At 41.7% G+C, this 25,692-nt stretch overlaps 1 protein-coding gene across 1 annotated transcript in view; it reads right to left on the bottom strand.

The window, feature by feature from the left end:
- Positions 1-3,549: 3,549 nt before the first annotated feature.
- Positions 3,550-25,692, bottom strand: part of Grk4 (G protein-coupled receptor kinase 4) — a 167,837-nt gene continuing 145,694 nt past the window's right edge. Inside the window, exons 12-17 of the mRNA XM_045161262.1 lie at positions 17,932-18,021; positions 14,719-14,927; positions 11,774-11,911; positions 7,106-7,243; positions 6,515-6,649; positions 3,550-3,597 (exon numbers count right to left, since the gene is read on the bottom strand). Coding sequence (XP_045017197.1) covers positions 3,550-3,597; positions 6,515-6,649; positions 7,106-7,243; positions 11,774-11,911; positions 14,719-14,927; positions 17,932-18,021 — 758 coding nt within the window. The remainder of the gene's footprint in view (positions 3,598-6,514; positions 6,650-7,105; positions 7,244-11,773; positions 11,912-14,718; positions 14,928-17,931; positions 18,022-25,692) is intronic.

Raw genomic sequence — 25,692 nt, 5'->3', positions numbered from 1 at the left:
CCAGTGACCATGACTTGGCTCTCAAGACATATGTCAAGTGGAAGCAAGACACAGGATTTCTTCTTTTTTTATTTTATTTATTTGAGACACACAGAGAGACTGAGCATGTATATGGGCATGGAAGAACTTCCTTCTACTGCAAACAAACTCCAAATGCATGTGCCACTTTGAGAATTTGGCTTTATATGAGTACTGAGAAATCAGACCCAGGCCATCAGGCTTTGCAAGGAAGTGCCTTTAACCACTGAGCAATCTCTCCAGTCCCAGCATAGGATTTCCACAGCACTCATCTGCCTAATGGCAAGGGAGAAATGGAAATGTTATGGGACCCTATGGCTTAAAAAATCTCATCCAGAAGGCTCACTCTCCTGCTGCTATTTTCTACCTCCTGTGGCAAGGAGGAGTGAAGTCCATCCTCTGCTTAGGCCATGCTTTCCCCTGCCATCATGAAACCTTCCTTCCAGACAGTAAGCCAAAATACCTTTCCTCCCATCAGCTGCTTTTGGTTGAGTGCTTTCTCCCAGGAATGTGAAGGTAAACTGTACCTACAGCCCTTCTGCCACCTATACTGGGGCTGCATCCAAACCAGCTGCTTTGGTTGCCTGGCCCCACTCTGTGAGCCCAACTTGGAAGATCGCTGTCCTGACCAAGTGCTGAACAACAACTATGAGTTGTACATCCTGAAGAATTACCTGGCAATCAGGAACGTGACATGGAAAAACATGTTGACAGAGTCCTGTGGAACTTCAACAGGGTGTGTCTTTACTGTCTTGTTACAGAATCACTGGGAACGCTGTGCTATGTTACAGCTGGGGCCTGCATAGCTTATAAGAGCTGACCTACCAGTATCAGCAGAAAATCCTGCTTCCAAGTTGCTAGTGTCTATAACATCCCATCCTGATTGCTACTGGGGCCATAACTGCCACACTCAGGTGAAGGCTCACCTCAGGATGAAACTGAATCACATCTGTAAGTAAATAAGGTTCAAGAACTGAGTGTTGGAGGAGACATGTAGACAGCTGGAGGGCATTGGAGGCAATAATGCTAAATTGTTAAAAATACTACACATAGACTCTTTAAGGGAATTGTTTTAGTTTCCCCGGAGTAGCACCAGAGTTCCTTTGTGGAAGTCACTGGTCAAGAATCCTTTGTGGAGCTTCTCCCTGGGTGAGACTACCCGGCCTGCGGCCGTGCTACCTTCCCAATCAGCTTCAGGCGGGCTGAAGGCCTCCCTTCTGCTCCTCCCATGGGGCTGAGACGGTGCAGGTTTGTACTTTTATTCCTTTTCCATGACTACAACTAAAAATGGGCTTTTCACCAAAGGGTGTTGGGGAAGGGAGAAACTATATCAAAAGCATTCTGTATAAGGAAAAGGAGCACAAGTTCACAGCCTCTAGGGTGTATAGAATATTGTGCTGTCTGGAAAGCCATAGCCTTTTATACAGATTTTTAATGTTAATAGGTTTGACACTTACCTTCTAATTAAAACACTTAAATATTACAAACTGTAACACAAACAACATAACTTATACCTTTAAATTGACTAAAATTGGGGAAAGTATGATATTTGAAAGAATATGTTTCTGTTAATTTTTAAAAAATCATCAAATGTCCCTAGCTGCTAACCCTGGAGGTAGATGTATGAGCTAAGTGTCCAGATCCCTAGCTCAGGGCTATCAGAGTATGACCCTTCCCTGAGCCCTCTAGTCCCTGGGAATAGCTCTCTGCTATAACACCAGAGGTGTTCCTCGCTGATGAGCCCCCTGCTTCCTGAGCCCTTTCCTGATCCATTAAGTTTGTCTTGTCATCTGGAATTCTTGAAATTTTGTTTTTTTGTTTTAAAGAAAGCTTTCAAAAATCTTCATTGAAACCATCTGTTACATTTGTTTGCAAACTATAAACTTTTGCTTCTCAAGAATAATTTTCAACTGTTGTGTTGTTCTTCATACAAACTGAGAGGCAGCACTATGTATTTGTAGAAGAAATTTCTCTGTTTTGATTCTAATAAACAGGTCATATTTGTTTTAAAAACAAATGGAGCGCTGTTTATAATCCTGTCTTCCAGACAAAAAGTGTTCTTGATATTCATGACCCCACAGTGGCTGATGCTACCTACACAAGAACTGCATAATAGGAGGGGGGAAATGATGACATTAAAAAAGAAGAGCGACTATTTGGAAAGAAGGGAGTCAGTGGAGGGGAGAAGGAAGGGTGGTGGAAAGGAATTATGATCATGGTATATTGTTTATATTTGTGGAAGTTGTCAAAAAATTAAAAATATGAAATATGAAAACAAAATGAATCTTAGACACAATAGGAGAACAGAGTAGGAACAATATAAGTGAAAGAGGAAACAGAGAACGGGCCATAATTGCCTGCCATGGGAGGTCCTAGCTCTGACTTGGCTGGATTTGAGTCAAGGCATAATAAGAGACCTCAAAGAACAAGCCATGGGGAAACATTCTTATTTTGTAACTGATGAAGCACAGGCCCAGGAGGGAGATACATGGCAGCAAGTAACATTTTAAAACAAACAAACAAAAAATCGTTTTAAATTTTGTTTGAGACAGCGAAAGAGAGAGGGGGTGTGGGAGAGAATGGGCATGCCAGGGCCTTTAGCCAATGCAAATGAACTCCAGGTATATGTACCACCTTGTGCATCTGGCTTACATGTGTCCTGGGGAATTGAACCTGGGTCCTTTGGCTTCACAGGCAAGCGCCCTAACCTCTAAGCAATCGCTCCAGCCCTGCAAGTAACATTTAACCACGTGCTATGCCTAGAATCCATAAATCCCAGGCTTTGTCCAGACTTCCAAGTATAGATGAGTACCAAAGGGGCAAAGGAGGATGGAGATAGGAAGAACCTATGGTTTTGAAGAGAAAACTTTTTTTTTTTTTTTTTTTTTTTTTTGCTTTTCCCACAGGGAAGAGAGAACTTTAACAGTTTTTAAAAGTGGTAGGTTCAGGGCTGGAGAGATGGCTTAGCGGTTAAGTACTTGCCTGTGAAGCCTAAGGACCCCGGTTCGAGGCTCAATTCCCCAGGACCCACGTTAGCCAGATGCACAAGGGGGCGCACGCAGCTGGAGTTCATTTGCAGTGGTTGGAGGCCCTGGTATGCCCATTCTCTCTCTCTCTCTCTCCCTTCCTCTTTCTCTCTATCTGTTGCTCTCAAATAAATAAAGAAAAGTAACAACAAAAACAATTTTTAAAAAGTGGTAGGTTCATGGTTCAGTAAGAATCTCAGAGAAGGTGACCAGGGTTCAACCAGGATAGATACAGATATGCAGAGACAAGGACTTCTGGAAGCTGTTCAAGTACACAGGCATCCACAGCTGGGAGTCTTGGGGCACATAGTGAGTTCTCTTGGGCTTCTTTAATCTAGCTTGAGTGGAAACACAGTTCAAGTATTAATGTAGAAAAATCTTTGAAGGCACATTATCAACAGTGTCATAGACTTTATTATCATTCATGGATAGAACAAGACACTGAATATGTGGCAGGTTCCTTCTTAATGCCAGGGTCTGGCCCTGTGTTCTATACAGTCAACAGTTAGCGTTGTGTAGGCTCCCCTTCTTTCTTGCCAGTGCTCAAGCAGCCCTGTAACACAGAACAATGTCCAGTCTCAGGCATATCTCTAATGCAACCTGGCTTTGCTTGCCTTAAGTACAGTTAGCCCTTGATAGCCATGGGTTCCAAATACGTGGACTTAACTCCAAGTTAACACTCAGGAATGGGCTGGAGAGCTGCTGGCTCAATAGTTAAAGGCTTGTTTACAGGGCCTGACAGCTCAGGTTTTATCCCCCAGAACCCGTGTAACTAAAAAAGAGGTGCATGCAGCTGTAGCTTGTGTTTGTAGCAGTGGGAGGCCCATATTCTCTCTCTCTCTCTTCCTCTTTCTCTCAAATGATTTTTTAAAAGAATACTTGGGGGGGGGCAGCTGGAGGGATGTCTCAGTGGTTAACGTGTTTGCCTGCAAAACATAATGACCTGGATTCGATTCCCTAGTGACCACAGAATGCCAGATGCATAGAGTGACACATGCATCTGTAGTTTGTTTACAGTGGCTAGAGGCTCTGGTGTACCTGTGTTCATTCTCATTCTCTCTCTCTCTTTCCCTCTCTCCCTCCCTCCCTTCCTTCTTCCCATACCCTACAAATATAGAAAATAAATGATTTTAAAATATTTAAAAATACTCAGGGGCTAGAGAGATGGTTTAATGGTTAAGGTGCTTGCCTGTGAAGCTTAAGGACCCAGGTTTAATTCCCCAGAATCCACATAAGCTCAATGTACAAGGTGGTATATGCGTCTGGAGTCGTTTGCAGTGGCTGAAGACTCTGGAATGCCCATTCTCTCTCTCTCTCTTTCTGTCTCTCTCTCTCCCTCTCTCCATCTCTCTCTGTCTCCTATAAATAAATAATAATTAAAAAATACTCAGGAATGGGGCTGGGAAGATGGCTTAGCAGTTAAAGGCATCAGCTTGCAAAACCTGCTGCCCAGGTTCAATTCCCAAGCCACTTACATAAGCCCAAGTTATGTAGAGGTACAAGTATCTGGTGATCCTTTGCAACAAGATACACACACACACACACACACACACCTGCAAATAACTAAATAAAAATTTAAAGACAATTTAGGAAAAAGTTAAAATAACATAATTGAAAAAGCATAGCATGACAGCCATGTCTATTTATTCACTAGTAGAAGTAACCTAGAATTATTTAAAGTAGTCAGAAGTTTGTACAGCTTGTATGCAAATACCATCCATTTTATAAAAGGGTCTGGAGCATCTTCAAATGTTGGCAACTGAGGGGGATCTTGGAACCAATCCCCAAAGATTCCTAGGGACAAGTGTGTGCAACCACTTAAAAATGTTGGGGAGATACTAACTGAAGAAAAATAAAAACCTTAACTATATTTTCCTTATTGGCTCCAAGAAATGGAATATGAATCGGGCACAGTGGTGCCCACTTATAATCCCAGCTACTTCAAGAAGCTGAAGCAGGAGAATCTTGAGTTCAAGGCCTGTCTCAAAAATAATACAAGGGTTGATGCTGTGATGCAGTGTTTGTTTTTAGATTTTTAAAAATTTATTTGTAGGTGTGTGTGTGTGTGCACGCATGTGCTTGTCTTACTGTACAACTACATTCTGTCAGTTCAAGGTCTCCAGAGGATTCCATAAGCAGTTGAATGAGGAGGGATGCTGTACAGAGACTGGAAAGTGATCAAGTCAGATCATGGCTCACCCCTAGTCCTCAGAGGAAGTGTTGTCATGGCAACCACCACTTGGAGACAGTTTTGCCACCTAAAGCTTTCCCCCCCCTTCCCACTGAAAAATAAACACAAATTAGAATGCCACTGATAATTTCTGAATAAATTCCTCAAGAATGAATAGGTACAGGACAGAACAACACACGCTAAAGTTTTACTTGGAAAAATTCTTTTCTAAACTTAAGCTGACTGTGATGGTGTTTCCCTTAATCCCAACACTCAGGAGGTAGAGGTAGAGGCAAGAGACACAGAGTTCAAAATCTTTGGCTATCTTGGGAGCTCAAGGCTAGTCTGGGCTACATGACACCCTGTCTCAAAACAAAACAAAATTTAATGCTAGTACAGAAAGTCTCTTCAAATGATTCCATTCTCAGAAGGCAGCCTGCTTTCCCTGTGCAAGCATAAGACATCAGCAGTAGGAACCAGAACTTGGAGGGAAAAAACAACATACACTATTTATGTGAGTTCCACCAGATGCTGGCTTCTGAACCAGCTCAAAATGCATTGTCAGCACACAGGAAGCTGTTTCAGTGCTTACAAGCCATTACTCCTTTGTGGATCAGCACAGTCCCACCAATAGCCACAGAGTTGTGAGGACTTTTCTGGGAGAGTTCTAAATAGCATCATATGACTCTCAAACTATATGAAATATCTCCTCCGCCTCTTTCTCTTCCCTTCTCCCTTGCTTCATTCATCCATTCCTTCTCTGAGACAGTGTCTTGCTATGCACCTCAGGCTGTCCTTCAAATTCACAGTGATCCTCCTGTCCCAGGCTCCCAAGTGCTGGAATTGTAAGTACAAGCCATCACTGAGACTGAACTTTCTTATATGAGTCAATATTGCAAAAAGAAGAAAGTCTTTAGCATGGCATTTTTTTTCCTTTTGACACATGATATACATACATATGCTGATTTTTTTCAGTGCTGGGGATTAACAAGCCCAGGACTTTGTTCATGCTACACAGTGTTTTACCACTTAGCTACATCCCCCAGCCTAGCACAGGTTTTATTTTGTTGTTGAAACAGGATATCATATAGACAGGCTGGTATGGTAGCTAAAGATTTCCTTGAACTTCTGATCCTCCTGCCTTCATCTTTAGAGTCCTGAGACTACAGGCATATGCCATCACACCCAGTTTATGTGGTACTGGAGACTGAAGTCAGGGCTTCATGTACACTAGGCGAGTACTGTACCCACTGACCCACATCCCCAGTCAGAGTTTACTTTTTGAAAGAAATTTTTTTACCCCTCTTCTTAAGACTCTATAGAAGAAGTTTCTCCATGGTACAAGAATTGTGGAACACATCTTCTCTTGATCTGATGACCAAGTTTCCTCATCATTACCTTCGTTGATGTCCTTGAAACATCCAGATTCAATCATCTGCATGCATAGAACAGAGGACAGAGAAGTAGAGATACCATGAGGTCAGTGACCTCCCAGCACCACCAGCTCCCATTCGGCACCTGACCTTAATGTAGAGCACCTCAGAACTCCAGGGCCTGCTCTGGCTCCTGACCTCTCCAAGTAGACCCCGAAAAATGTTAATTGCACTGGGTCCAGGCTTGCCAGATAGCCCTTCTTATGGAGTAGAGCTCCAGGGTATCAGGCAAACCCCCAATGGATCCAAGATGACCACCTTTGTCTACCTCCTGTAACTGGGACTTGAACAGTGGGCATGCTTGTGAATAGCTGATATGACCGAGGCTTGCCCATGGTCTAGTCCTATGCTAAAAGTTCTTGCAGCACACACACACACACACACACATACACACACACACACACACACACTTCTGTCTTGGAACTAGTATAAACCTGCTCTGCTAGAAAGGGAAGTACCTCATTCTGCCAGGGGATGGAGACACACCCTGTAGCAAACTGTGCATAGAAGGTCTCATCAGCGGCGTTCAGCTTGATGCCTTTCACTATGGAGAACTTTCCAATATCCAAGATATTCTTAAAATAAATGGCCCGAGGCTGAGCACCAAAAACAGAGAGGCTTCAACTGATGAAACAATTAGAACAACTCCTCCCCCAGCCCCGTTGGGTTTTGTTGTTTTCTCTTTTTTTAACTTTTATTTATTTTTATTTCAAGTACACAGAGAGAGGGTACATGGACAGAGAGAGAGAGAATGGGCATGCCAGGGCCTCTAGCCACTGCAAGTAAACTCCAGGAACATGCACCACTTTGTGCATCTGGCTTTACATGGGTTCTGGGGAATCAAACTCAGGTCGTTAGGCTTTGCAGGCAAGTGCCTTACCTGCTGAGCCATCTCTCCAGCCCCTTGTTTTCTTTCTTTTAAAAAACATTTTATCTATTTAGAGAGAGAGAGCTAAGTATGGGTGAGTTAGGACTCCTGCCCCTGCAGACAAATTTCAGACACATGTGCCATTTTGTGCATCTGGCTTTACATGGGTACTAGGGAACAGAACCGAGGCATTCAGGCATTTTTTAGCAAGTGCCTTTAGCTGCTGAGCTATCTCCCTGGCCCTTATTTGTGTTTTTATATGAATGTTTGAGACAGGTCTATGTAGACCAAACTAACTTTGAACCCACAATCCTCTAGTCTCAGCCTCCCAAGTCACATCTAGGTTATAACAGTATTTATTTATTTATTGGCTTTTTGTGTGTGAGGTAGGATCTGGCTCTAGTCTAGGCTGACCTGGAACTCACTCTGAAGTTCCAGGCTTGCCTCAAACTCACAGAAATCCTCCTACCTTAGCCTCCTAAGTGCTGGGATCAAAGGCATGCACCACCTTGCCTGGCTATGGTATTTATTTTTATTTTCAGCTGCCTGCATTAAATATAGAGCCTTCCATGTGTCAGGTAAACACTTTACCATTGAGCTACATTCTTAGCCCCAGAACAATTCTTAACTCCCTTAGTTACGAAGACTAAAATGCATACGAAGTCCATATATATACACTGCTATTCCTCTACTCATTGGCAGGTCTTTCTTTTGAAATCAATTTCTATTTTATACTGTGCATATCCTCTGATATAGCTGTTCTCATGCTTCTTTTTCTTAGGACACTCTTAGTGTCACAGATCTTGTTGGTGTCTCTGTTCAGCTTTCTCTCTTCTCTGTCTCCTCTTCCCTTCCTTTTTCACTTTGCCCTCTGACAAACATATACAGGCGTATGCACTCCTCCTCAGGGCTCCTTTTCTGCAGCAGAACACTGATTGCAAAGGCCAAAGTTATTGGATAGGGGGCTGGAGAGATGGCTTAGCAGTTAAGCACTTGCCTACAAAGCCCAAGGGCCCCAGTTCGAGGCTTGATTCTCTAAGACCCATGTAAGCCAGAGCACAAGGGGGCATTCTTTTTCTCTGTTGCTCTCAAACAAATAAATAAAAATAAACAAAGCTATTGAATGGGTGTTTGTGTTGAGTGATGCAAGGCAGAACTGGAGAGCCATGCAGGGGTATGGAGGCCATCAACTACAGGATTCATTAGTAACAATTTCCACCCTTGCTTACAGCCTGGGCATCCTTCCTCCAAAGCATCTGCTTACTATCTGTGTGAAAAGTGGCAGTGTGCTTCTTGTTAGCAGCCCCTCCTCTGGGTTAGGAGCCCAGGCCTAGAGCCCTCACCTTGGCACTGCTTTCCTCATGAGCAAGGGGTCTGGCAAGCACCCAGGGATATGAAGACCTGGAATTCTACTCCCTCCTGCACAGCAGTACTTACCTTTGTGCAGGCAAACACTTTGGCCTCTAAACCATCTCTCCAGTCCAGTACTTACCTTTTTAGAGCTAAGAAACTGTGGAGTTTTGAATGAGATGCCCTCCTATAGTCTCATGTGTTTGAATACTTGGTCCCCGACTAGTATTGATTTGGAAGGTTGAACCTTGCTAGGGGCAGAGTTTGGGATGTTATAGCCCAGCTCCTCCCTTGCCCGAACTTTCTCACTCTTTTTTTTTTTTAATTATTTACTTATTTATTTAATTGAGAGAGAGAGAAAGAGAGAAGTCATGAGAAAATGGGCGTGCCAGGGCCTCCAGCCACTGCAAACGAAATCCCGAAGCATGTGCTACCATGTGCATCTGACTTTTGTGGGTTCTGGGGAGTTGAACCTGGGTTCTTAGGCTTCATAGGCAAGTGCCTTAACCACTAAACCACCTCTCCAGCCCAACTTGCTCACTCTTGCTGCTACCTTCAAAAAGGCAAGAAATTATGTCCATCCTTTGCTCTGCAATATCATATGGAAACTTGCCCCTGGAAACTGTAAGTCAAAACAAGCCCTTTCATTCTAGATGCTGCTTTTGGTCAGGTGTTTTGTCCCAGCAATGTGAAGGTAATAAAAATTGATACCAGGAGTGTGGTTGTTGCTGTAATAAGCCTGATCATGAGCTTTCTGGTCTTTTGGAACTAATTTTTAGGAGAGTATAGAAGAATTTGGAACTTTGGACTAGAGACACCCTGCAGTGTTGTAAGTAGAGCTTTATGGGACACTCTGGTGAGAGTTTAAAAAGACCTAAATGCAGAAATAACTATGAACTATAGAGACTTAGCTTACAACATTTCTGAGGGGAGAGAAAACTTTGTTCAGAAATGGGCTACAAGTAATTTGTACGATGTTCTGGAGAGAGCTTGGCTACATTTTGCCCGTGTCCTGAGAACTTAAGCTAAGTTGAATTTAAAAGTAATGGTCTGGGGCTGGAAAAAATGGTTTATCAGTTAAGGTGTTTGCCTACAAAGCCTAAGGAGCCAGGTTCAATTCCCCATTACTACATAAGCCAGATGCACAAGGGGGGGGGGGGGACATGAGTCTGGAATTCATCTGAAGTGGCTGGAGACCCTGATACACCCATTCTCTCTCTCTCTCTCTCTCTCTCTCTCTCTCTCTCTCTCTCTCTCTCTCTCTTTCAAATAAATAAAGAAAAATATATTCATGGTCTGGCTGGGGAGATGGTGTAGTGGTTGGGGCACTTGCTTACAAAGGCCACCAGCCCACATTCAGTTCACATAAAGCCATATGCACAATGTGATTCACGGATCTGGAGTTCATTTGCAGCACAAGAGACTCTGATGTGCCAACACATACATACTTTATCTCTCTCCACAAATAAATAAATACACAATATGTTTTAAAAATAAAAGTAATTGGCTGGTGCATTTGGTGGAGGAAAAGCATAGAGCACAAAGATGAAAAATACAAAGTTTGGCACAGAAAGAAATGAAGGTGAAATGAAAATCTTGTATCTCAGTTTCCACAGACAGGCTGCTTCAGCTACAATTCTTTGTCCCCATTGAGGATGGCTAGGCTAAGATAGAATCCCATATCAACTGTTTCAATTCTGCAAGTGAAATTTCCTGTTGCCCTGGAACCTCATGGGGTCATTTATCTAAACCAAGGAGACAACAGACATAGTCTTGGCCCCAGCCTTGCTCAGTCAGCTTCCCCTCCCTCCTCAGAGACTGTCTTGACCTGCCTTCCCCATTCTTGATCAGACAGCCCCACCTCTAGGCCAGAATTCCTGGTCATGCACATCTCATTGTCAGGTGATTTGCTTTCCTGGTGTTTCAGTTGGTCTGTCTTCTTGCCTGTCTCTAAGTGGCTGGGAGAGGACATCTTCCTTGTCTTTCTCACCCTCTAGCACTCACACCTAGAGCTGTGCTTGAGGTCGTAGGCATGCACTAAATATGCCATGTGGGGTATTTGTTCCGAGGATGCAGTTACTTCTAGAACTTCTAATATGAATATAAAGCAAACATAGTAAGTTCTAAGCAAGTTCTATAAGTGAAAATACCTTGATTGTATGTCTATCTAATTCCATCCAAAACTGCAGGATCATCTTCTCCTTTCTAGAATGCATCTGTAGCAGACTGCTAGGAGGGGGGTGGTCCAGGCTGGTTAAGCTCATTTACCCTTTCATCAACAGAGGTTAATTTATTATGTAATGGATTTCCACAAAAAACTTTATGAGTGCCAGGCCCTATGCTGAGCACTTTGGAGAAATGGCCTATTTGGTTCCAACAGTATACTCACAAGGAAGCAGTGACAGCTCCAGAGTCCTCAGTGTGGAGCCAGGCTACAGTCCTAGGACCTTGTGAAAAGTGTAGTGAGAAAATATATTCCAGACTGAAGCAGCAACTGTGCACTGAGTGTGAGGAGGTGGACACAAGGAAAGAGCTGAAGTCACCACTGATATTAGAATGGGGACACTGGTACATGGAGGGCTTGGAAGTGCAGGCCGACAGGATCTCAGGTAGTATCACTGAGGGTTGTTAAGGGGACAGGGGCCTGTCTGTACCAGCAGAGACAGACAGCAGATTCCAGGCCCAGAAGCCAGACAGCTGTTGGAAAGGCCTGCTAGAAGCAGTGGTGGTGTGGAAGAAGCAGAAAAGACAGACTTCACAGAGCAGAAGCCATGCCCTGGGCTATATGAGGTGACATTATGTGTTTTTTTTTAATTTTTTTTTATTTTACATTATGTGGTTTTAACAAAAAAAAAATTAAAAGGATCAGTATTCTTGGGAACCCTGCTACTCTGGGCAGTGTACTTACATCAGGACAGAAAGGGGGATCTAACATATGTTTTTCCAGCCTGCTAAAGTTAATGTCCTTGAATACGGGATGCCGCTTCACTCCAGCTGCTCCATCACCCTTACAGCCTAGCCGTTCACTTGGATTCTTGGTGAGTAACTGAATAAGAGACAGAAACAGTGTCAACTAAACTCTAAGGCAAAAATGAAAATTCAGAATTGCCCTCCTACATAAAAAAAATATGGGTCACAGAGAGCACATATACCTAAACAACTGCATTTACTAATTTCAAAGTATCAGCCAAACTGTACAAATTCAAATTTAAGAGGGCAGGGACTTGGCTGTACCAGTAGTGACAGACAACATACCCCAGGTCTGGGAGCCAGACAGATGCTAAGAAGGTCTGCTAGAGTCTGTGGTGGCTGTTAGATGTAGGTAGAGAGAGAAGAAGCAGAAATGAGAGACTTCACAGAACTAATTAGATTATAAAATGCTTCACAAAAGGTAAAACTCAAGTTGGGCTTTTGAGTGATCAATAACTAGCAGTTTGATAAGTTAATTTTTAAGTAATAAATTAATTAAATAAAATTAAAGGATATTTTAAAATATTTGAGAGAGAGAGAATGGGTGCACTTGCTGCTACAAATGATACCAGATGCATGCACCACTTTATGCATCTAGCTTTATGTGGGCACTGGGGAATCAAACTTGGGCCAGCAGGCTTTGCAAGAAAGTGCCTTTAACTTTTTAGCCATCTCCCCAGCCCAAGATATAATTTTGAAAGAAACAGTGTCACACACACACTTCAGAAACACTGTTTCAATGCTGTAACACTGGTTAGAATTAGAAAGCACCTTTATTCATTAACTAGATTATTAAGGACCTAAGGTAAGGCAGAAAGTTATAAAGTCAGGCTGGAGAGATGAATCATCAATTAAGGCACTTTCTTACAAAGCCTGAAGGCCTGGGTTAGAGTCCCCAGTCCCCACATAAAGCCAGATGCACAAAGTGCCGCGTGTGCCTGGAGTTTGTTTGCAGTGGCTAGAGACCCTGGTTTGTTCGTTCTCCTTCTCTCTCCTTTTCTCTTTCTCCTTGCAAATAAATAAGCATACCTGATTAAAAAGTTCGCAAATCTCATTCTAGAAACTGTATATTCATAAAAAGTCTCTCTGTGTGTCCCTCTCTCATCTTTCTCCCTCTCTCTGTTTCTGAGACAGGGTCTTATGTAGCCTAGGCTGGCTGTGAATTCCTGGTTGCTCTGCTTCTACTTTGAGAGGACTGGGATCACAGGCAAATATACTCAATCCTAGAAATGGTGTCACTTTACAAAAGTATTCCTTACAAGGTATGGTGGTACACGCCTTTACTCCTAGCACTGGGGAGGAAGAGGTAGGAGGATCACTGTGAGTTCAAAGCCACCCTGAGATTACATACTGAATTCTAGGTCAGCCTGGGCTACAGTGAGACCCTACCTCAAAAGAAAAAAAAATATTCCTTACATACATATTTATAACCACCACAAATTTAAATAAGCCTACCACCACAATCACCATCAATCCAAAAAGGGTAGGCTGCTGGACAAGGAGATTCAGGCCTGTTGTTCCAGCTACTCAGTAGACTGAGGTGGAAAAAGGCTTTGAGTTCAGAAGTTGGGAAACTATAACCCAGGGTCATATCATTACAGCTGTACCACACTTGACCCATCTGTGGCTGCAGTATTGAGTAGTACTGACAGAGACCTGTGAAGCCCAGTGATGTCTATCTGGACCTTTGAGAAGATCTTGCTAAACCCTGGACTAGGTTCATGTCCAGGACCAATGGCTTTTCTGAACAAGAGTCCCAAACCAGTGTTTCTGCTTAGGCCGCATGATGGGACATAACCTTGACCCTTTTCCTCCACATTAGCAAATCCCATAGGATCCATTCAGTATCTAACCACTCCCTTCATCTGCTCTGCCACCAGTGAGGTCTAACTGCTCCAACACTGAGGAGCGCCACTGCAAAGTCCCCACTGGCCTTCCTCCTTCTAGCCCTTTCTCCGTAGATCCTGCCAACCATGACATCTTCTCCGCCCCCAGGTGCCTGGGTCTTCCAGAGTCACTCTCTGACAGGCAGTTCACCTGCCTCCTTTATTCTGCTTATTATCAGTGCTTACCTGCCCTGCAAAAAATAAGACTTCTGTGTGTCTACTCACCACGGTAACCCAGTTCCCAGCACACAGAATATACTCAATGAATCTTTGTTGAATGAAAATAAAAAAAGGTGCTAAAAAATAAATAGGCACTGGTGTAAGTAAATGACAAAGAGATCTTGTTGATTTAGTATGTGAGAAGTAGTTGGTGAAAACAGTCCAGCTCTGAGAGTAGACGGCTCATTCTGTGACCATGAGTCAGGACTCTCCCTCTCAGGCCTCACTGTGCCACATGAATGCTGGCTTCAGCCTTTTGGGCCCTACTGTAATGAAGAAGACATCTGTACTGTACCTACTATCTCCAGGCCCAGGCAGGCCTTTAAACATAAGAAGCCATCTATGACAGCTTAAAGAAAAAAAATGGACAAAAACAACAATCTTCCCAAAATACATTACACTTAATTGTATCTAAAATGAAACAAGACTTAGCTGTTCACAGCAAAAAGAACAATGACATTGATACCACTCTTCAATAGCATCATTGGAGAAAGCAAACCAGAGATGTTACTCTGCTTTGCTCTAGTTGATCAGTCATTTCCTAGATATGATTTGGGAACATTGATCTATGCTTTGGCTGGCCTGAGATGGAATACCTGGCTCCAAGAACGAGGCAGGCTACTGAGAGCTTCGGCTAAGTTCTGCGTGCCGGTGCCCCTGCTGTCAGACCAGGCTTGTGGAGTGGGGCACTGGGTGGCTGACCTGATGAAGAATGCCCACACATTTGATCATTGCTTACTCAAGTTTAGTTTCCCAAACTCTACAGAACCTCACCCACCATCCTACAGATGGACTTGGTATCCTCTGAGAACTTCTCCGAGTACTCCTCAGCATCCTTCTTCACTCTTTTTTCAACCTCTTCCCGGTTGATTTTCTCTTTTAACTTTTTGAATGGAGAATGTCCCTCTATCATTTCATATATCAGACAGCCAAGTCCCCACCAATCAGGACTAAATGTGTACTTTTCATTACTGATAACTTCTGGAGCTGTTTAACAAATACAAGAAATTAAATTAAACTTGGATTTAAATTTTACTATAATTAATTTTAAGTAATATATTACCAAATTGATGTTTGTTATAATATGAATGACCCTTAAAACATTATATTGAGTAAAATAAACACAAGACACTAAGTAAAAGAGACATAAAAGGCCACATATATCTGATGCTATTCATATGAAATAAAGATCACTCCAATGCTGCCACACATGTGACTCAAGTGCTAATTTCTGTTTTCTCGGTTATCTTTTAAATTTTTTTAATTTATTTTCAAGCAGAAAGAGCAAGAAAATAGATATAGAGAATGGTGCACCAGGGCCTTCAGCCACTGCAAAGAACTACAGATACATACACCACTTTGTACATCTGGCTTTAAGTGGGTACTGGGGAATCAAACCTGGGGTTTTAGGCTTTGAAGGCTAGCACCTTAACCACTGAACCATGTCTCCAGCCCCCAGTTTTCTTAAAATCAGTGTTCAGTAGGTTTTATGAATAAAAAAACCAGACATTTTCATAGTGCCAACTGTACATTTTCTGTTAAAATGTAGCTTTATTATCAGACCTTTTGTTTTAGTATTTTATTTATTCAGACAGAACATAGGTTTACCATACCTATGGGCAGAAGGTGAGGAATACTGAGTCAGTTCTAATGGGTACAAGGTTTCTTTTTGTGATAATAATAATGTTTGGAAATTAGATAGTAGTGATAGTGATGATGGTTGTGCAACTATAAATATACTAACGTCCACTGAATTATATGATTCAAATCACTGGATTTTAAAAAGTTGAATGATAATTCAATGAAGTGGTAATTTAAAAAAATATTTTATTTATTTATTTGTGAGATGAAAAGAGAAAGAGAGAATGGGCATGCCAGGGTCTCTAGCCATTGCATATGAACTCCAGACTCATGTGCCCCCTTGTGCATCTGGCTTATATGGGTCCTGGGGAATCGAATCTGGGTCCTTAGGCTTCGCAGGCAAATGCCGTAGCCACTAAGCCATTTCCCCAGTCCCCTGAAATGGCAGTTTAAAAATTCTGGATGAACAGGGTGGCTTACATGAGGAAATGGTGCTATAGGGAAAGCCTATCTCCTGAGGGTGCTCCCTCCACTCAGAGCATCCCCACAAGTGACCCAACTGCATTGCCATCCATTCTTAAGTCAGTGAGAACCCCTTAAGCCAAGAAGGGCAGGGAAATAGGTATAGGGTATTTCTGCCAAACTCCAAGAGGTCCACAGCTCCCTCAGAGGACCCAAGGGAAGGGTGGCACTGCCCACAGATCTCTGGAATAATAAGAGCAGGATGATTTCCTGGAGTGTCTATATGCACTCATGCACAGGGCACTGGCAGCATGAGGCTCACAGCCTTGCCTTGCCTTCGCCTTCACATAGCCATGTGACCTCAGAACTCAAACCCCTCCATGGACCTCATTTCTCATCTCTAGAAAGATGGCTGCAGACCACACAACTCAGTTTGGACACACAAGCATCTACTGTGTTAGGTCTGACCTCAAGGTCTCAAAGACATACACCATCTGATACACTATGTTAAGTTTTAATGTTTGGATAACACTTGGAAGTGGTGGTTTGCTAAAAATGGCCTTTATTTAGGAAAGCATCATCAGTTGTGCTGCTAATGGCCTGAGCATTTGCCAACTCCAATGCTGCCATACATGCAACTCAAGTGCTAGTTTCTGTTTTCCCAGTTACTGGAAATTCAGCATTCAGTAACTTTTGGCACTGAAAAACTATACATTTCATAGTACCAACTGCAGTTTTTCTGTTAAAATGTAGCTTTATTATCAGCCCTTTCATTTTCATTTTTCTAATATTTATTTTTAAATATTTATTTATTTAATTATTTGTTTGTTTGCAAGCAGAGAAAGAGAAGAGAGAGAGAAAATGGGTGCACCAGGGCCTCTAGTCACTACAAAAGAACTACAGGTACAAACACCACTTTGCAGATCTGGCTTTATGTGAGTACTAGGAAATCAAACCTGGGTTGTTAGGCTTTGCAGGCAAATGCCTTAACTGCTGAGCCATCTCTCCAGCCCTATTTTTATTTTTTTAATATTTTATTTATTTATTTGAGAAGAGAGAGAGGAAGACAGAGAGTGAGTATACACACTCCAGGGCCTCCTGCTACTACATATGATAACTTCAGATGCATGTGACACTTTGTGCAGCTGACTTTACGTGGGTACTGGGGAATTGAACCCAGGCCATCAGGTTTTGCAAGTAAGTGCCCCTAACTACTCAGCAACCTCCCCATCCCTATTATCAGCCCTTTAGAAAAGAAATATACTAAAGGAAATTTTGATGTAAGGTTTTCTGGAGAACATTTCTGGAGCATTTGCCCTTCACAATCCATGCTATTTCACGTATGCCACTATCTTTTCTCCCAAGGTAAAGCTAACTGAAAGCTCTAGATATATACTGATTCATACCACATGAATCAACTTTGTGCCACAGTACTACTTTATTTATTTACTTATTTTGGATTTTTTGTAGCCCAGCCAGTCCCAGTCTTACTGTGTAAAACAGGCTGGCCTTGAGTTCTTAGGAATCTACCCACCTGTCTCATCCACCCAACTGCTGGGATTGTAGGTGGATGTCGCCACACCCAGCGGCATGTTCTTTTACTGACTTGATGTCTTCAGTTCTGAAGAAACTACACTGTAATGTCTGTATATGGAGTATCATTGTGATGGCTAGTTTTTTTGTATTTTATCAAATGCTGTTCCAATGTTGCATTATCTACTTGACATGTTCAGTTTTGAAGAAACTGCATTATTGTGTCTGTGTACAGAGTATCACAGTGATGGCTAGCTTCTTGCATTTTATTAAATGCTATTCCAATGTAGCATTATTGTTATGTTATTATTTTATTATATTAAAGTAAATTAAAAACTAAAACAATATTTTCTGTAGGTTCTGAGATACTTGTACACGTAGAGGATAAGGACTACCAGGGTGGTCTCTCACTTACCCATGTAGCCAACAGTCCCAACTCTTCCTCGAACCAGCTCCCCTTCTGGGACTTCCAGGGCTAGACCAAGATCTGAAATCCGGATATGTCCTGTGTGTGTTCAAACAGCATACACAGACCATGAGGAAAAGTAACAGCTATTTAGTAACAATAGAAGTTGGTGGGAAAATGTCATCGTAAAGACATGGATGAAAGCTAGGGTATAGCTCAGCAGTAGAACTCTTGCCTAGCTTGTGCAAGGCCTTGAGTTCCATCCCCTGTGCCACAAAACACAAATGAAAACAAACAAACAATAGTATAGATGAAGCCAGAGTGGTGGCACATGCCTTTAGTTCTAGTGCTCAGGAGGGTGAGGTAGGAAGATTGCCATAAGTTCAAAAGTAGCCTGGGCTACAAAGTGAGTTCCAGATCAACCTGGGCTAGAGTGGTACCCTGCCATGAAGAAAAAAATAACCAAAGGTAGAGATGAAAAAAATAGCATTTCATATTCTGAAACCTTTATATCTAAAATTATATTTAACCTTGTCACATTTTGTAAAATTCCATGTAGTAGCACATTCATTTTCAATAACAGGAAATTAGATTTATACTTAAAGAAACCCTTTAACATAACACCAGATAAAAACAGAAGTATTATTATTATTTCTAGGTACAAACATAAAAATAAAGTGAACATTATATCAGCTACAAAAATTACAATTGGTTTCTTTCACAGTACTGGTAGGCTTATACTTAGGAACAAAATATACATAAATGATATGCTTTTTCTTTTTGATTTTTTTCAAAACAAGGTCTTACTCTAGCCTAGGCTGACCTGGAATTCTGCTGGTAGGCTAGGTTGGTCTCAAATTCATGCCAATCCTCCTACCTCCACCTCCCAAATGCTGGGATGTGTGCCACCATGCCTGGATTGATATACTTTTTCCAGATTTAAAAAAAAATGGGACTTCTAGTCAAGACTGTGTCTGCCTAACCATGCTTCATCTCCCTGGGTAAGTAATACCAGGCAATAGCTATTGGGCTCCATGGTCAGCAGGTCCTAGCAGACCTCCAGTGGGAAGAAGTGGAGGAGCACAATAGGGAATCTGCTGATTCCTATGCTCTCAGGTAGCCCACTAGGACCCCCAGGCCCTTCAAACACCTGCCTTAGCCACCACACCACAGATCAGGCTATCTCTTGCATTACCTTCACACTCCACAAATTGGGGCCAGGAGCCTCTCACCTTTCTTCCTTCCAACCAGGTCTCATTCCTCCCTCCCAAGCCTTTCCTCCCTTTCTCCTCCCACCACCAGGACCCCACCTCACCACCCACCCTTAGGTCTGTACCGTCTTATCACCCTATCATGCCAAGCCACCAGGTCCACACCATCCTGTGGCCCTGGTCCCATCACCCACCTCTGGGACTATGCTGTACAATATCCCCATCTTGCCACCTGCCATCGGGTCTGTGTCATCCCATCCCATCACCCCCCACCCACCTCCGGGACATACCCTCCTATTTTCCCATCCTGTCACCCACCTCTGAAGCCACACTGTCCCATCCCCCTGCCTTGCCACCTGCCATTGGGTCTGCATAATCCCATACCCCCACCCTGACACCTGCCATTATGCTGTTCTCCCCCATCCCACCACCCACCACTGGGTCCCTGCCATCCCATCCCTTCACCCCACCATCCACCACTGGGTATGAAGCATCTTTTCTCCCCACCACTAGGTCTCCAGGTCTCAATCGGCCATCCATCACAAGTCTAATCTATTCAAACATAGAAGAGAACAATCACTGAAAACACTACAGCCTCCTCCTGAGTTAAATAGGAGTCCCACACTGTGGTGGGCAGACCACAGCACAAAAGGAGCAACACCAAACATCAAAATGGAAGGAATCACAAGGTTGCCTAGTCCCACAATGGAAGTCTCCAGTGAAAACAGAAGAGACAACAGGATCAGAACCCCAAAATGGAAGACATAAGGTATGTGACCATGACCAAGCAGTTGGCAGAACGTGCAGAAAATCAGCAAAAGACCAACAATTGTGTGAATGCTATATTGACTAGGTTGGATCTAATAGAAATAAAAAAAACAGAGAATTCAAAAGAGAGTTAAGTGATCTGAAGGAAAGCCAAGAAACAGAGGACCTCAATAATAAGCTCGCTAAGCTCAATGAAGATATAAGTAAATGCAAGGATGGATTCTAAGAAGCATAAGAAAATCAGAAAATGACTTAAAAAGGGAACTCAACAGAGGGATAGATACTCTACAGAAAAAGGCAATTGAACCAAATTGAACAAGTCCAAACCTCTCTAGAAGCCCTCAAGAACAGAGTGAGTCATGTGGAGGACAACCTCAGAACTGGAAGACAAGACAGAAGAAACAGTTCACAAGTCCAAAACTTGAATAGGTTCAAAAAATTTTGTGAACAGAACATGAGTGTAGCAGACAGCTTCAGGTTCACTGAGATGAACTTCCAGACCAGGCACAGTTATGGAGGAAGGGATTTATTGAAGCTTACAGATCCAGAGGAAGTTCCATAATGGCAGAAGAAGCTGACCTGCCTTCACAGGACCAAGGAGAGAGAGAGAAGTACAAGCCACAAGCCAAAAAGCCACACAGCACACTTCAGCAACTCTAGCTAGGTACACTCTGCATATCTTTAGATTGAAATCCGAAACCCACCACCATACCTTAAGATCCACCCAGTGATACTGCCTCCAGCCAGGTGGCTGAAGATGCAAACTACAAACAAACACCTGAATATATTGGGGGCCATCTATTCTATTCAAACCATCACAATGAGGGAACTGTGGCATACCCTTAAACATCCCAACATTTGAATCATGAGAATACCAGAAGGGAAAAAAATATCAGAACAAAGGCATGGAGAACTTATTCAACAAAATTATCAAAGAAAATTTTCCCACACTCTTAAAAGAGAATCCAATCAAGATATCAGAATCTAACAGAACTCCAGACAGACTAGACCAAAGAAGAAACTCTCCAAGGCATATTATCATTAAAACTCTAAACAATGAAAACAAAGAGAAAGTCCTAAAAGCAGCATGAGAGAAACAACACATTACATATAAAGGTAACCCCATCAGAATTACCTCAGACTTCTCAATGGAAACCCTGAAAGCCAGAAGGCCTGGAAGGAAACAATACAAAGTCTAAAAACCTATGGCTTCCAACCCAAACTACTGTACCCAGCAAAAATATCTCTCATAATAGATGGTGAAAGAAAAATTTTCCATAATAAAAGTCAGCTCTACAGCTATATGAACACAAAGCCAAAGCTACAGAGAGTACTTCAGGGAATCCTGCACACAGAAGAGTCAAGTAGCCAATCCCAAGTGCCTACAAGAAGCAGACCACAATAACCAAACCTAGAGAAGGCTCAAAAAACTACAAAGTTTGGCTGCAGAGAGGACTTAGCAGGTAAGGTGTTTCCCTGCAAAGCCAAAGGACTTCAGTTCATTTCCCCAGGACCATGTAAGCCAGATGTACAAGGTGGTGCACACATCTGCAGTTTTTTTACAGTGGCTGGAAGCCCTGGTGCACCCATTCTCTCTGTCTGTCTGTCTGTTTGTCTGTCTGCCTGCCTCTTTCCCTCTCTCACTCTCTCAAATAAATAACTTAATTAATTAAAATTAAAAAACTACAAAGTCCAAGGAAACACCAAACCCCATAAAGCACCACAATATGGCATGGGTTAAAACAAACCTCACAGTGATTACCCTAAACATTAATGGCCTTAATTTACCCATCAAGAGACACAAGTTAACAGGTTGGATCAGAAAAATGGACCCCTCAATCCGATCTTCAAGAAACCCACCTCATCACTAAAGACATACACCTCCTCAGGGTGAAAGGGTGGAAAATGATATTCCAAGAGAATGGAAATAAGAAACAAGCAGGCACTGTTATACTAATATCAGATAAAATAGACTTCAAACCAAAAGTAATCAAAAAAGACAAAGAAGGCCACTTCTTACTCATCAAGGAAATGATCCAACAAGAGGATATCACAATCATCAATCATTATGCACCAAACATAGGTGTACCACAATTCATAAAACAAAACCTACTTGACAACAAAACAGAAATAAACACCATCATAATTGAGGATTTCAATACTCCACTATTACCCATAGATAGATCATCCAAACAGAAAATCAAAAGGAAGTAAGAAAGCTCAACAACACCATAGATCAACTAGACCTAATGGACATCTACAGAACATTCTACCCCAAATCTATAGAACACACATTCTTCTCAGCAGCCCAAGGCACCTTCTCCAAAATGGATCATATACTTGGCCATAAAGCCTGCCTCCATATATTTAGGAAAATTGACATAATTTCTTAGATAATATCAGACTGCAATGCTTGTAAAGCTAGATATTTGTAACAAGAGATGACTCGGGAAATCCATCAGCTCCTGGAGATTGAACAACACACTTTTAAACAATAAATGGGTAGTGGATAAAATAAAAAAAGGAAACCGTAAAATTTCTAGAATTGAAGGACAATGAGAACGCATCATGTCAAAACGTATGGGACACAATGAATGCAGTCCTTACAGGAAACTTCATAGCACTTAACACCTTCATAACAAAAACAGAGAGATCCCAAATCAATAACCTAACATCCATCTAAAGGCATTGTAAAAACAAGAAGAATCCAAGCCCAAAAGCTCCAGATGGAAAGAAATAATCAAGATCAGAGCAGAAATTAATGAATTGGAAACTAGGAAAACTGATGAAACAAAGAGCTGGTAAGATTGGTAAAGCCCTGGCAAATTTAATCAATAGAAAAAAAGAGAGATGCATCAAATTGACAAAATTAGAAATGAAAAATGAGAGATCATAACAGACATAAGTGAAATTGGGAGAATCATCAGGACTTTCTTCCAAAACCTCTATTCAACAGAACTGGATAATCTGGAAGAAAGAGATAAATTTATGGATACATACCACCTACCAAAACTAAACTCAGAGCAGATTAATCTCCTAAACAAACCTATTACACCAGTTGAGATTGAAAAGATAATAAAAAACCTCCCCAAAAAGAAGAGTCCAGGACTAGGTGGCTTCTCAGCCTAATTCTACCAAACATTCATGGAAGAACTGAAACCAATTTTTCTCAAACTGTTCCACATAATCAGAACAGGGAAAGCTCCCCAACTCCTTCTATGAAGCTAGCATTATTCTTTTTTGTTGTTGTTGTTTTGTTTTTGTTTTGTTTTTCGAGGTAGGGTCTCACTCTAGCCCAGGATGACCTGGAATTCACTATAGAGTCTCAGGGTGGCCTTGAACTCACAGCAATCCTCCTACCTCTGCCTCCCGAGTGCTGAGATTAAAGATGTGTGCCACCATGCCCAGCTAAGCTAGCATTATTCAAATCCCCTAACCAGACAGAGATAAAACAAGAAAATAAAACTATAGGCCTATATCTCTGATGACCTTAGATGCAAAGATCCTGAACAAAATCCTTGCAAACCAAATGCAACAACACATCAAAACCATTATCCACCTTGATCAAGTAGTCTTTACCCCAGGAATGCAGGTTGGTTCAACATATGGAAATTTGTCAGTGTAATACACCACATAAATAAGCTTATTCACAAAAACCACATTATCATTTCAATAGATGCAGAAAAGACCTTTGACAAAATACAACATCGCCGGGTGTGGTGGAGCACGCCTTTAATCCCAGCACTCGGGAGGCAGAGGGAGGAGGATCGCCGTGAGTTCAAGGCCACCCTGAGACTACATGGTTAATTCCAGGTCAGCCTCAACCAGAGTGAGACCCTACCTCAAAAAACCAAAAACAAAACAAAACAAAAAAAAACATCACTTCATGATCAAAATGTTGTCAAGAATAGGCATGGACAGTTTATATCTACACATAATAAAGCTGTATATAAAGCACCTAAAGCCCAAATGATACTTAATGGGTAAAGATTCAAGGAATTCCCATTGAGATCAGGAAAAGACAGGGGTCCCCACTCTCACCTCTGCTCTTCAACATAGTACTAGGAGTCTTAGCCCAAGCAATAAGACAGGAGAAAGAAATAAAAGGGATACAAATTGGAAAGGAAAAAGTCAAGTAAGCCTTATTTGCAGATGACATGATCCTATACATAAGTGACCCAAGAGCCTCCATTTCAAAACTCTTAAAGGTTACTTAATTCCTTCATCAAAGTAGCAGGATACAAACCAATGCACAAAAATCATAGCTTTTCTCATACACAAAGGACAAAAATACAGAGAAAGAAATCAGTGAGGCTGTCTCATCTTCAATAGCAATAAAATATTAAATATCTTGGAATAATACTAACCAAGTGTAGCAGAAAGCTTCAGGATTGCTGATATGAACTTGCAGCAGTTATGGAGGAAGGGATTTATTGAAGCTTACAGATCCAGAGGAAGTTCCATAGAGGCAGAAGAAATGGGCCTGCTTTCATAGGACCAAACACACAGAGAGAAGCACAAGCCTAAAAATCAAAAAGCCACACAACACAGCACACTTCAGGAACTCTAGCTAGGCATACTTTGCATATCTTTAGATTGAAATCCAAAACCTACCACCACACCTTAAGATCCACCCAGTGATACTGCCTCCAGCCAGGTGGCTGCAGATACAAACTACAAACTAATAAAACAGTGAATATATTGGGAGTCATCTACTCAAAATACCACACCAAGGATGTGAAAGACATATATAATGAAAACATAAAAACACTCAAGAAAGAAATTGAGGAGGACTTGAGAAGATGGAAAGTCCTCCCATGTTCCTGGATAGGCAGAATTAACATTGTAAAAATAGCAATCCTACCAAAGGCAATATACAGATTTAATGCAATTCCAATAGAAATACCAGCATCATTCTTTGCAGAGATAGAAAAAAAATGATCTCAAAATTCATATGTAATGGCATCAGGCCTTGAATATCCAAACATATACTCAGCAAAAAAAAAAAAAAAAAAATCTCAGGAGGTATCACCATACATGATCTAAAGCTGTATTACAGAGCCATAGTGATAAAAACAGCATGGTACTGAAATAAAAACATAAACATAGACCAATGGAACAAAATTGAAAATCTGGACTTTATGTCAAGTTACTACAGCTACTTGATCTTTGATGAGGCCCTAATCATATAGACTGGAGAAAAGACAGTACCTTCAACGAATGGTGATGGAAAACCTGGACAATCATATGCAGAAAAATGAAACTAGACCCACACGTCTCACCATACACAAAAATCAAATTCAATTTGATCAAAGACCTCAAGACCTGAAATTCTCCTACTAGTGGAAGAAAAAATAGGAGGAACTCTCCATGATGTAGGAGTGGGGAAAGACTTCTGAACAAAACTGCAGTAGCTCAGGAACTTAGGCAACCAATGGGATCTCATGCAGCTGAAAGTTTTTTTCACAAACCTACCAGAAACAGGGCCAATAGATTACCCACAACATGGGAGAAGATTTTTGTGGGCTATACAACAGACAGAGGCCTAATATCTAGAATTCATAAAGAACTCAAAAACCGACACAGAAACTAAACAGGGAGTTCTCAGATAAAGAAATACAAATGGCAAACACACACTTAAGAAAATTTTCAATATCCTTAACAACCAGGAAAAAATAAATTAAAACAACTATAAGATTCCATCTTATCCCAGTAAGGATAACAAACATTAAAAAAAAAAAATCAAATGAAAACAAATGTTGGCAAGGATGTGAAGAAATGAGAACCCTTA

The sequence above is a fragment of the Jaculus jaculus genome, chromosome 11 (assembly GCF_020740685.1).
Source record: "Jaculus jaculus isolate mJacJac1 chromosome 11, mJacJac1.mat.Y.cur, whole genome shotgun sequence".
Classification (NCBI taxonomy): domain Eukaryota; kingdom Metazoa; phylum Chordata; class Mammalia; order Rodentia; family Dipodidae; genus Jaculus; species Jaculus jaculus.
The sequence above is the reverse complement of the archived record's forward strand: the minus strand, read 5'-3'. Positions and strand labels throughout refer to the sequence as shown.